The sequence below is a fragment of the Sarcophilus harrisii genome, chromosome 2, assembly GCF_902635505.1.
Source record: "Sarcophilus harrisii chromosome 2, mSarHar1.11, whole genome shotgun sequence".
In the NCBI taxonomy this organism is placed as follows: domain Eukaryota; kingdom Metazoa; phylum Chordata; class Mammalia; order Dasyuromorphia; family Dasyuridae; genus Sarcophilus; species Sarcophilus harrisii.
In genome coordinates, this window is record NC_045427.1 from 485,747,821 (window position 1) to 485,761,672 (window position 13,852).

At 39.4% G+C, this 13,852-nt stretch overlaps 1 protein-coding gene across 4 annotated transcripts in view; it reads right to left on the bottom strand.

Moving 5' to 3' along the window:
* Window positions 1-346: 346 nt before the first annotated feature.
* SARDH (sarcosine dehydrogenase) overlaps window positions 347-13,852 on the bottom strand; it is a 139,647-nt gene continuing 126,141 nt past the window's right edge. For all 4 annotated transcript variants that reach the window (XM_031949431.1, XM_031949429.1, XM_031949430.1 and 1 more), the window contains 2 exons: window positions 11,958-12,093; window positions 347-1,760 (listed from right to left, as the gene is read on the bottom strand). In XM_031949431.1, the coding sequence (XP_031805291.1) occupies window positions 1,635-1,760; window positions 11,958-12,093 (262 nt within the window). In that variant the 3' untranslated portion in view covers window positions 347-1,634. The remainder of the gene's footprint in view (window positions 1,761-11,957; window positions 12,094-13,852) is intronic.

A 13,852-nucleotide genomic window follows, 5' to 3' on the forward strand; every position in this document is an offset into this window, starting at 1 on the left:
TCTAGTGACACCGGTCTCCTTGCTATTCCATGAACAAGATGCTCTATCTCTCAATCTCAGGCATTTTCATTGGCTTTCCCCACATCTGATGCTCCTCCTCAGCTCTGCCTCCTGCCTTCCCTGGCTTCCTTGAAGTCTCAATTAAAATCTGCCTTTCCCAACCCCTCCTAATTCCAGTGCCTTCTTTCTCCTAATTATTTCCTATTAAGCCTGCATAGAACTTGTTTGTTCAGATGTGTTTGCTTATCTCCTGTATTAACTACACACTCCTTTTGGGCAGGGACTGTCTTTTGCTTCTTTTTGTTTCCCTAATGTTTAGCACAGTACCTGACACATAAAAGGTACTTAATAAATGTTTATTGATTGACTCAAACTGTAGCTTTAATGCACTATGTGAATCAAGAAAAAGCAGAAATATCCAAGAAATCAAACCTCACATCATTTCTTTGTGTGTATTTGATAGAACCAATTCATCATATATTCATGAATGATAACCAGTTTCCTGTGTCTCTGGCATTGAAGTCTGTCCCCCAGAGAAGAGATAATCACCTAATTGAAGACAGGTTTATTTCTAACTATGTGAATTATTCCAATTCTATCTCTATACCTTACCAAAAAATGACTAACTGAAATGAATTAAATGAAAAGGTTAAAGAATGAAATACATAGATATTATTGTCACATCTTGACAAATATTTATTGAGCATGTATTATGTTATCTGTACTGAGCTACCTTCTGAGAGTGACTGATACAAAAATACAGTCTGAGCTTTCCCTCAAGATCTTCAGATCAAATTTGCAGACAAGACATGGACATAAAAAGAATTTTGTTGAAATGATAAAAAAAAAATATATAAAATATAAAGGAAAGTGCCATTAAGTGAAAACCTTCTAGAAGGCTGGCAATGAATAGATCTTATGATAAATGAAAATCTTTTGTAGATGCACAGCCCTATAACTGAAAGCTTGTCTTCTGGGATTATTCAATTGTCAAACAGAATCATGCTTAGAAGAGCTGTGGGCTTTCTATGAGCCTGGCCTTTGGACTTAGGAACAAAATCTTGCTTTAATCTCCCCTAGGTTTCCCCTGGTAGCATGGGTCAGCGGTCCTTGAACCCTGACTTTGTCACAGATTAATGTCAATTCAATTTTTGAAAGTATTTACTAAATGTCTTCCATGGGATCTACACTGTCTTAAGTTTCTTTGGAAGATTCAAGGCATAATCCATTCACTAAAGAAAGTTACAGTCTGATTGGTAGAACAAACTTTTTGAATGGGGATCAATTGGAAAGCATCATCTGTTTTGATACATTTTTGGTGATTTTTGATATTTGAGGAAGTAGCACTTCTAATCATCCCAATTCTGAGTCTAAAAGTTTTCTCCAAAACAGCAACAGAAAACAGTTTCTTCAATAGACTGGGCTTATTCAGGTTGTTAAGCAGAGAAAAGCAGGCAGACTCAGAGGCAATTCCCGGGCTCAGTTAAGAAGAGGCACAGAATGTGTGGAAGCTAGCTGTTGAGGAAGCGTGGTCATTGGCTGGCTGGAAATGATTAAGTAGACTTGTTCCCATCATCCTTTTTTCAGGCCAGTACTTCCACTTCCCAGCCAGCCAACATCAGAGACTTCTGGACTCAATATATGCCCTTTACTCTCTTGTTATCTGGATCAAATGGAGACTTCACATGAGCTTGAGCAGGGTAGATGACTCCCATCCTCTCAAGGGCATAATCACCGCTCTTCACAAACTCCAGGGACACCTGCCAAGGAGAAAAGGAAGAAGGTATATATAGGACATACGTCTTCCCCATTTCTAAACCTAAATAGTAATAAAAATTCATAACTCCATGATGTTTTAAGGTTTATAAAGAACTTTCTTTATAACAACTCTGTGAGTTAGATTAACAAAGTATGATTGCCCCCATTTTATAGTTGAAGGAATAGAGATTCAGAGGTTAAAGGTCTTGTCCAAAGTCCCACAACTGGGAGGAACCTTAGAACACATCTAGTCCAACCTCCTCACAATTTGAAGGTAGAGGAAACTGAAGATGATTTTGGATCATAGGATTTAAGGCCAGGAGACATTAGGGGTTTGCTAGTCCAACCTCCACATTTTACTAATGAGAACTGATGGGATTTGCCCAAAATGACCCAAAGAGTAAGCAACAAGACAAAACATTCAAACCCTGCTCCCTTGAACCTAAATATAATTGTCGTTTCCCCTCAGGCCTTTTAAGCCATGTGTAAGAAGGTAAGTCCAAAAATTTCTCCATCATTCTATTATTCTGCTCCTGGGGAAAACTTGAGTTTTATATCATTAAAGCCAACTCCCTTCGCTTCTTTGGGATCTAGAAGTACTAAGACTATACAAAGGTCAAACAAGCAATCCGTTTCCCTTTTCTCCTTTCCTACTCCCCAATAAATCCGGGCTCCTGAGAAAACAGCAGGAAGAATTGTTTTAAAAGGATGGTTTCAAGTGAACATAGGCAGGCTCTTCAGTTTCTCTGAGAGCAGCTGTGGCTGCAGACAAGCTGAGAACCCAAAGTCAAATTGAGTTCACATCCTAGAGGGGTGGAACAATTGCAGCCAGAGCTAACTCAAATCACTTCCCAGACACCCTGGCCTTTTGCTCTTTCCTTACTAACCAAACTCTACCTGGCTCTGTTATGGGAGAGTTGGAGAACCCAACCTGTCCCAGAAATAGTCACTTCCTATAGAGAAGTAAAAAATGTCATGTCCAGCCCAGTATGACTGATGAGATCTGACAGCTGGGCTGGCTACATTTGCTGTATCAGCGAGCCGAACTGTTTGGGCCGATTAGAAATGTGTGTTCTCTCTGTACAGCAATTAAACCCAGGGCTAGACCTACTGGAAGAACGTCTTTACCTCTGCAACATAAAGAAACGGCTATGATTTCTGGCAGCTCTAGAATTGGTTGGAAAAACAGATCTTCCCATAATACAAACTTTATAAGTAAGTGGGGCCGGGATGCCGTGAATTCATGGAGGGTTGTGTGATGTGTAAAGATAGATACACAGAGATACTGGGCATGCAGTCCCAAACCAACAAACTGTAATTGACTTCTGGGGATCCTAACTGTGGAGGGTTTTGTGCTAGAAAGGGGGCTGTCCTTTTAACAGGATTTGGCATTTCATTGAATATCTGGTAATCTCTGGTCCTGGGGAAGTACATCACCTGACAAAGACTCTGCTTTGGTTTCTGGCCCAAGTGAACTCATGATTGACCTTTTAAAAAATATATGTGTTTTATTAATGAATTTTGCCTTTACAGCATGGGGATCTTTAGGAAGAAAATCATCTCCATCCTCTAGATCAGTGGTTCTCAAACTTTTGTTTTTAGTATCTTTATCCTATTAAAAATTATTGAGGATTTCTCCAAAGTGTTTTTGTTTATCTGGGTTATATTTATAGACATTTACCATATTGGAAATAAAAACTATTTTTGAATTTGTAGACCCTCTAAAAGGGTTTCAGAGATCCTCCAGGATTCTCTAGACCATACTTTGAGAACCATTGCCTAGATAAACTAACCCTTATGACAAAGATCAATAAAAACAAAAACATCTGATACATTGACCACATCTCATGAGATTTATCACCCTCTGTCATTATAGTTCCCAACCACTCAGCTATGAAGGGGCAAATTAGTAATTCATCTTCAAGATTGACTAAAAACTTGACATCACTTCATTAGAATCTTTTTAATTCAGTTGAATTTTTTTTTTTGTGCTTTTGGTTTTACCCATAAGGGAAGAAGGTGACATGGTAGATAGACCACAAGACCAAAGAATGATAAGACTGAAGGACTATTCCTGAAAGCTCTGACCTCAGCCCACTTTTCTTCTCTCTTTTTATATTTTTCCCAATTTGCAATCTCATTTACTTCCATCATTCCTTCTACTACCTTTATACTGATGACTTCTTCCTGAGTTCCAGACTCATCTTCACTTCCCTTATAGAATGTCTTTCCATATGTTTCCCAGCCTCTTCCCTCTTAACCATACATACTCCTCTTTTTTTCATTTCACTATATCTGTCTGTGGTATCAGTTTGCCAGGTCTCCCAAGTTCATCATCTGATATCCCAACTCTGATCTTTCTCATCTCTCATACAGAACTGACCACCATGTTCTGTGGATTATGTCTCTGTCTTGGTATATATCCTTTCTTCCCTTCTTCTCTCCCTTGGCCACCATCCTAAGATGGACCTTCATGACCTCCTTGGCTATCATCCTACCCTTTGGATAGACTTTTCAGCCTTTTGGCTCTTCTTACTTCAAACCATTCTTCACATGCTACAGAATCTACCTTCTTTACATAAATCTGATCATAGTGCTTCTCTGCTTAAAACCTTTAAATGACTCCTAGTGCTTACCAAATAAACCAAATAAATGCCTTAGCTTGTCATTCAAGGTTCTCTACCATCTGAAGTCAGCTCACTTTCGGGATTTTATTACATATCACAGCCCTGCACATACCACAACAAAACTGAACTACTCACCAGTTCTTGCATGCATACATACATATACACACACATATATGTACATATATGTATGTGTAATGTATGTATTTGTATATATATAGAGATAGATTTCCTGATCTATTTCTATTCCTTTGTCATGCTGTTCCCTTTCTATTGAGTTGAATTGAATAATTGACTCTATTGAATTCTTACCTACTCATCCCCTTCAAATAAATATTTAAACCTGCTCCATAAATATATTCCTGATCCCTTAGTTATGATCCTTCTTCTCTTTGTATCCCTTAAATACAATCATTTTGTTATATACTTATTTTTAGATATAATATGCCAGTTCTAGATGATAAGCTCCATGAAAGCAGGGAAAATGTTTTATCTAAATTTAACATCTCACCCAATGCACTCCTCAAGCATTGTAGGCACTTGAGAAACATTGGGTGGATTAAAACTAATGTGAACACAGAATACTATGTTGGAACAACAGAACCCTGTTTTAAACCCTTCATTTGGTAGATAAAGTAACTGAGGGGAGAGATGAGAAACTGCTTGCTAAAGGTAACACCATTAGTCTGTGACAGGGTTGAATCCATGTCTAATGCCTTTTATGACACACCACACTGTCTGCTATGGCCCTGAAGAGGAGATCCACACTGATTAAATACGGGATCCTTCTCCTGTTTCTACATCCCCTTAAATCCTCCAAATAGGGACATACTACTCAGAACTCACAGATCTCCTGGTTCCGAAAGTCTTTCCAAGCTGTTGAAATAAATTTCTCCAAACATGATTTTCTTCTAACATTGACTTTATTATCTATGGGAAGAGCAGGCATTTGATTGCATGGAAAGAATTGTGGGGGCAACAACAAGTTATCAAGCTAATCCCCACCAAAAAAAAAAACAAAACCCAAATCAAAACCCAAAAAATTTCCTTCTTTGTGTTTGAAATTCCCCACTTAACGATTTATTCTAGTAGGTAAGGTGGCATAGGGGATAGAAAACTGGGTTTTTGTTTTTGTTTCTTAGTCATGCAAAACCAATTTCTGCATTAGCCGTGTCCATTAAAAAAAAAAAAAAAAAAGCTCAGCAATTTTTACATTTGCCTAAACATATCAGGCATGGCATAAAAGGATAAACAGTTGCAACTAAGACCTTTAAAAAAAGATTTATAAACTGGTATCCAAAGGAAAATGAAAAAGGCCAACAATAAGAGTTGATTTTAAAATTCAGGAAGACCTGACTTCAAGTCTATAAGATCCCAGATGAGTCCCAAGCTCCCACTATTTCCAGATATCACTCTCGTGAGTTTAAATCATAATTCAGTTGCTATCAGTATTGGTAGAGAGAGGTTCAAGTTCCCCTAACCCATGAAATCACAGATCTGGATAAGGAAAAAATTAGTCCTTTGGGCTAATATTATGTAACAACAATTTGCATTGACAAAGCACTTTAAAATTTACAAAGCATTTTTCTGACAACAATAACCCTGTGAAATAGGTAGGGATCATTCCAATTTAATAGATTAGGAAACAGGCTCAGGTAAAGTAATTTATCCAGAGTCCTGTAGCTAGTAAATGTTAGAGCTGAATATATTCCTGATGTTCCTCTTTTTCCAAAACCATTTTGTTGTTTTCTCTCCTTGGGGTCCGCTTATAAAGATAAATCTCCCTAGAAGGGATAGTATGATTAGTTCATTAAAACCTCAGTGCGAATTAATCTGATTATTTTTCTAGTACACCTGAGAGCACCAGGGGCATATGGGTGGAAACAAAACTAAGAGGCAAATTAGAGAAAAAAGAGGCAAGGAATTTAAGACAAAATGCCTTTAACTTTACACAGCGCTCAGGGGGCAGATTCTATGCCCCCTACCAAATCCTGGGGGTGGGAGTTGGGAACTTCCATATGGGTTCTGTCTGAAAAATCTGGATTGCTGGCCATTCCCAGTCTCCTCACCCCCTCATCCTCACTCCCTTTCTCTCATTTCTTCCCTTATGCCGACTTCAATTAGCATGTAAATCAGGTTGGGAGTTATCACACCCAACTGAGAGATTAATGTCTCCCATTAATGTCTGCTTAATGAACACTGCCTTTCCTGCAGGAGACATTCTGGGTCTGGGGCTGAGAAGCCAATGGAAAGGGAGGATTGGTAAAGGGAGAGTTTAAGAGGAAGGCCACCCACGCGATTGCTTCTCTTCACTATCAATTTGCATAGTTTTCAATTTGGCCTTAAGCAGCTTTGGATGGAAGGCGAATGACAGAGAAAGAAATCTCACATCCTTTTTCTGAAGGACTTGTGGGTTAGCAGCCATTCGAGCTGTTATCCACACTTTGGCGAGAAAGCCCAGGAAGACAGGAATGGATATGTTTCTGGATGAGCTGGATGGTCCTCCTTGCCTTTGTTCTCACCGTCTTTCCCTTCCTCTCCCTTCTCTGAGTTCTCATCCTTCAAAGCCTGGTTCAAGGCCCTTCAAGTCTTCCCTGATTATTCCAGCTCTCTTTTCTTTTCTTTTTTTTTTTATTATAATAACTTTTTATTGACAGAACCCATGCCAGGGTAATTTTTTACAACATTATCCCTTGCTCTCACTTCTGTTCCGATTTTTCCCCTCTCCCTCCACCCCCTCCCCCAAATGGCAAGCAGTCCTATATATGTTAAATATGTGGCAGTATATCCTAGATACAATATATGTGTGCAGAACCAAATAGTTCTCTTGTTGCACAGGGAGAATTGGATTCAGAAGGTAGAGATAACCCATGAAGAAAAACAAAAATGCAAACAGTTTACATTCATCCAGCTCTCTTTTCTAAGCTCCAACAGCACTTAGATTCTACACAGTACAATTTAAGTTTTAGTTATATACTGTAATCCGTGGTTGGATTTAGAGTTGGGATAGACTACTTAAGCATGATTAAGTGTGACCTTAAGCAAGTTCCAATATCTTTGGGTCACAGCCTCTTCTGTAAAATGTGAATGGTGAACTAGATCAAGAGTGCCAGATTCAAATAGAAACAGATATCTGTGGGCTGCATAAAGACCTAGAAAATCACAAAGATTATCTATGTTGTATTTTATTTGTATTTATTTTGGTAAACACTTCCCAATTCTATTTAAATCTGGCAACATTCAAGTTTGTTGCTTCTGGACTGGTTGACTTCTAAGGACCTTTAGAGCTCTTTATCTGTGGTAAAGAATATGGTAGTCCAAATTATTTTACAGATGAGGAAACTGAGACTCAAAGAAGTGAATGACTTGCCCAAGGTCACATGGATAGTAAGTCACAGAGCTGAGATTTAAACTCTAACTCCAAACCTTGTGTTCTTCCCATAAAACCTTGTCCCAGGCCTTGGGGGAAATCCATTCATTGATCTTTGAAATTTCTGTCCAGGAACTCAGTTGTTTTGACTGGGTGGCAGTCACCATGTCATTTCAGAGGGGCACCTAGATGAACTTGGTGGACAGATTACTGGACTTGGAATCAGGGAGACTCATCTTCCCAAGTTTAAATCTAGTCTTAGACACTTACTAGCTGTGTGACCCTGGATACTTCCCTTAATCCTGTTTGCCTCAATTTCCTTACCTGTAAAATGAGCTGGAAAAAGAAATGGCAAACTCTTCAGTAATTCTGCCAAGAAAATTCCCCAAGTGAGGTCATGAAGAGTTGAACATGACTGAAAATGGCTGAACAATATATCATCTCATGCACCCCAAACCTCAGCCTGTACTTCAGCCACCCATCTAAGTCACCTTGTCATCATCCTGCCTACTCCCTGCAACTCTTTTGATTTTAGAAAAGTCATGTCAGTTGGCCATCCAATGCATAAACCCATTTTCTGTATTACTATTGTCAAGAGCATCATCATCCTGCCAATCCTTAGGCTAGCAAGGACTCTTCTTTTAAACTCCCTCCACAAATGCAACTTGTTGGTCAGTCCTGTCATTTTACCTTCACAGCATCTCTCTTGTACATCTTCTCTCCAGACTCATAACCACTACCCTAGTGTGGGCTCTCATCATAGAATGCTTAGACAAGCAAAGCCTAACTTTGGGTCTCGGGCCCCTTTTAGATTGTTAAAAAGTATTGGAGATTCCAAATAGCTTTTTCTTATAAGAAATTAAAACAGGATTTAATTTATACTTTAACATATTTAACATGTATTAGTCAACCTGCCATCTGGGGGAGGGGGTAGGGGTAAGGAGGGGAAAAGTTGGAACAAAAGGTTTTGCAATTGTCAATGCTGAAAAATTACCCATGCATGTATCTTGTAAATAAAAAGCTATAATAATGTCTCAACTACAAAAAAAAGAAAGAAATTAAAACAGGCAAAATTTAAAAACATTGATTCACTAAATTAATGATAATTTTAAACTCATTGAAAGTAATTATAACATTTTAATAAAAATAACTATATTTTTTTAAAATAGAAAAATGTGACAAGAGTAGCATTGTTTTATATATTTTATAAATCTCTTTAATCTTAGCATGACAGAAGACTTTTGAACTTTCGTATTTGCTTTTGCATTTAATTTATTGAATACGTTTTGGTTGAAGTATATAAAGAAAATCTGGCCTCATGTAGAGAAGGATATTTTAATAGGCAGGGAATGTCTCAGTATTATTAGAAAAAACAACTTTGACCTGTAGACCCTGAAAAACTCCAGAACTCCCAGGAATTGGGGAACTTTGAGAATCACTGTTTTAGATTATTGCAGTAACTTTCTCAATAGGCTTCCCTGTCTCTATTCTATCTTCCCTTCAAACCAGCCTCCTCTGAGCAGCCAAATCAATTCTCCTGAAGCACACATTGGCCACGGCACTGTTGTTCCCTCCCTCTCTCTCTTAATCAGCTCCATTGGCTCCCTATTACTCCCACTATCTAAGGCTCTGCTTAGAATGTAAAGGCCTTCCTGTGTCTTCATTCTTCTTTATTTTGCTCTACTCCATGTATATACCTTTACTTCAGCAACACTGGCCTTTGTACACCTCCCAAGTCCCTGCCCTTTCACTGGCAACTTGTGCTCAGTGTTCTCCCTCTTTGTCTCTGCCCATTGTTTTCCCTGGCTTACTTCCAATCTCAACTCAAAATCTCCCTTCTGCATAAGGCCTTTTCTAGTTCCTCTCAAGCCTCCCTACTCTCACCAGCTAATGCCTTTCCTCTGAGATTATTCCTCACCTATTCTCTATAAAACGGTAGAAAAGTTGTTTTTTCATGCTGTCTCCCCATTACAATGTGAGTTCTTTGAGGAGAGGGCTTGTCTTTCTTTGCCTTTGTATCCCCAGCAGTTAATTCAGTTCCTGGAACATAGTAGGCACATAATAAATGCTTGCGGACTGAATGATTGATATTTCGGTGATAATAGACTTCTTTCCCTGGCCACCAATCCCTTTTATGTGTTTTTCCCTATTGTAATTAAACTACTTGAGGTATTATTGTATCCCTTATTCCTAAAACAGTGTCTAGCTCCCAGTAATATTTAATATATTCTTTTTTATCCATTCATTCACATTATAATTTGGCTTGAAACAACTATGAACATAGCTTAGTCACTAAATGAGACTGCAAATTGTAAACCTCTGAGTTTTATGGCTCATAGGTTTAGAACCGGAAGGAACCTTAGGAAATCATCTAATTCAACCTTCATATTTTAAAGGGTTTCCTCTTCTCTTATTTTTTCAGTTGTGTTTGACTCTTCATGACCCCATTTGGGGTTTTCGTAATAGAGATACTCAAGTGGTTCACCATTTCCTTCTGCAGCTCATTTTACAGAGGAGGAAACTGAGGCAAACAGGGTTAAGTGACTTGCCTAGGGTCCCACAACTAGTGAGTATCTGAGGTCAGATCTGAACTCAGGAAGATGAATCTCTGTCCACTCTGTCTCCTGTGCCATCTGTACCTGCCCATGCCTTGCGTGGGTATAAATGGAGCTTTCCCCAGGGTGCTGACATCTAAAAGGGCACACTTGGAACAGAAATTGTAGAGCTGGAAGAGACTTCAGAAAGTCATCTGTTCCAACTTTCTCCTTTTTAAGGACTTTCCCCTTCTCTTTTTCTAGAACTGTAACTAGCAAGAAGATGAATAGGGCTTTTCCCAGGGTGCTGACATCTAGTCGGACATATTTTCTCTCAGGTGAGGCTTGCTTTTCCCCAGCAGTTACTGCCTACCCTATAAGTCACCTTGCAGGGAATAGAGTTCATTCGCCCAGCTGTTGCCTCCAGTCCTCCAGCACACTACTCCTGCCCCCTGGCCCTCTTCATTCCCTAGTGCTCAAAGGAGCAAGAACCAGGACTCTCCCGGAAACTGTTTCCTCCGGACACAATTGCACCTGTCCCTGCCGGCCTTTCCTGCCCATGCTCTCAGCCAGACCCAAAGCGGAACTAACTGCACTGTCCTAATTCTTCTCGCTTGGTTGACTGGGCCGTAGTGTGTCTGGTTGCTCTCCCTGACAACACTCAGCACAGAGCTGGACACACAGTCACACATTTAATGAATATGTGTTGATTAAATAATTAATTCCCACAAAGTTTTTTCCTTTGGCTTTCAGACTTCTATCCCACCAAACAGAGCAGAAGGCTTGAAATCATGCCTTAAACTCTAGATTTAAGGAAAGGAATATGGAGTATCTTAAATAAATGTTCTATGAGCAGAGCACAGCACAGTGCAATTTCACTTAGCTTTATATTTTTTAGAAGCTTTATTTCTTCATCTGTAAAATGGGAATAATAATAATTGAAGAACTTCCCTCAGAAGGTAAGGACTAAGGAAAGCTCATTTTTAGAACAGAAGGTAAGAACAGTGGTTGAGATTTGCAGGAACAGAGTTTGGGTCACTGGTTGCCCTGGTCTTATCCTCTGAGTAAAAAGAATGGGGATGGCATTTCCAAATCTCCCTCTTTCTGGGTTAGTAAAGAATAGTTGTTATCCTCTGGCTCTGTCCTCAATTCTGACTAACAAATGCCGTGCTTCAAAATCAGAGTCTCTTAAAAGAAAAATACAAAAAAACAACAGCCAACTCAGCCTGGAGATACAGTTTATATGAGTCATTCACGTCCCTGCACCAGCTTTCCATCTTGATCTATCTGTCTCTCCTCTTCTCTCCCTTCCTCCCTCCAGAGGTCTCTGCTCAAGGCTTTATCCATCATCACGCCCTGTCAGAAATGTCTCTCCCTCCCAGCTTTTCCATAGCTGGAGCCCAGGCCCTCCAGGGAGCTGGTGGTATGGAATAGAGTGCCAAGGACTGAGTGGGTATGGGAGGACGTCCAGCTCTTTTCTTCTGTGCCTTCCCTGGAGGTCTCACAGACCTCTCTGGCTTAGAAGAAGGCTTGGAGGAAAAACAACTCGTCCTTTTGTTATACTTCTCAGACAGAATGCTGTTTTTAACACGATTCCATTTGTCTCTTTAGAAAAGAATTTGGATTCTCAGTTTCCTAAGCTGAGCCATCCGCCCCTTCATCAGTACTCACCGGACCTCCCTCTGGGTTCTGGATGTACCCATAGGCGATGGTTTTGTTGATAGTGAAGCCAAAGTCTGCCCTTCGAATATGGCCAACTACTTTTTCATTTCTCCAGATGGCTTCCAGGCCAAACATGGGCACCTTTCTGTTAAAAACAAAACAAAACAAAACAAAAAACCCAACAACTATATATATATATATATATATATATATATATATATATCACACATTCAACAAAAATGTATTAGACAGTATGTACAATGGACTGAGGTAGATTAAAAAAAGTAAATAAGACCCGTTCTCTTCCTTCAGGGACTCTAATTCTAAAGAACTTAGTGAAGTAGGGGGGATAAATGAGACACACAACCATAACCCAGGCAGAGCACGTGGCAAAGAACCGTAAGTTCAGAAAAGGACAAGAATGGCTAATCAGGGGATTTCTGGAATCAGGGTCAAGGAGGAGGTGGCCTTCGAGCTGGGTCTTGAGGGATGACTGGGGTTTCAACAGATAGAGATGAAGAGGAGAGAAAGCACATTGGAAGCATGGGATGTCATCAATCAAGCAATAAACAAGCATGCATTAAGTGCCAATAGAGTGGCAAGAACTGTGCTAGGCGATAGAGAGACAAAGAAAAAAGCAAAATAGTTCCTGTCCTCCAGGAACTTCCATTCTTTGGGGGAGACAATGTGTACCTAAATAAATGTGGTGAAATGTACACCAAAGGAATACAAAGCCAATTTTTCAGGGAGACATTGGCCCCTGGGAAGGTCAAAACAGGCTTTGCATGGAAAGTATTGCTTAGGGAGAGTTTTGAAGACAAAAAGGAATTTTAAGGGGAATAAGTGAGCTGGGAGTCCATTCCAGGCATGGCAGATGGCCAAGGCAAAGGTGTGGAGAAGAAGTTTGATGTGTGAGGAACACCAAGAAGGCTGTTTGGACTGTACCAGAGAGCAAGGGAATCCAGTAATATATGCTGTGCATATGTATGTATAAAAATGGACTTTTTCATAAAAATAAAAATTTCTGTCTATATGTATCTATCTGAACATATACATATATGGGTATATTTATACACATAGAGTATAAATATAAATCTGTCATTTTATACTTGTGTGTGTGTGTGTGTGTGTGTGTGTGTGTGTAGATTCAAAAATAATTTGGAGCCGGGTCATCAAGGGTTTTAAAAATTAAACAAAGTGGGGCAGCAAAGGTGGTGCAGTGATAGAGCTCCAGTCCTGAAGTCAGGAGGACCCGATTTTAAATCTGCCCTCAGACACTTAACACTTCCTGGCTGTGTGACTCTGGGCAAGTCACTTAACCCCAATTGTCTCAGTAAAAAAAATAAAATAAAATAAACAAAGGAACTTTCATTTAATCTTCAAGGCAGTAGGAAATCTTCAGAGTTTATCCAGTAGAGGTGTGACATGGTCTGCCTTGCATTATAAGCAAATCACAGAGGTACATAGACTCAGACATTTAAATGATTCAGGGGGATTATTGGGTAGAATATATTGTCAGAGCTTTGGTTAAATAAAGGGGAAAAGATTGAAATAGGTAGCAATAGGTAGCAAAATAGGTAATAAAAAATTAGAGAGGTAGGAAAGGAGCAGTTTGTAGAGGGCCTTTTGGCAATAGGGAGCCACTGAAGTTTTTTGAGCAGTGAAGGAACATATTCAGAGAATTAATCTTATAGAATCAGTAAAATGAATTAGAGGTGGGAAATAATAGAGGTAGAAAGAAGGGTCAGGAAATTCTTGTCTTGAATAGGGACATTCTACAAAGGAAAAGCTTGAGCATTCTGGGATGTGAAAGTATAGATGGAAAGCTGGGTTCCAAAAGTAAATTCACATTACTCTACTTGAACATCCAAACTTCAGAGAAGAGAACAATGGAATGAGGCTGT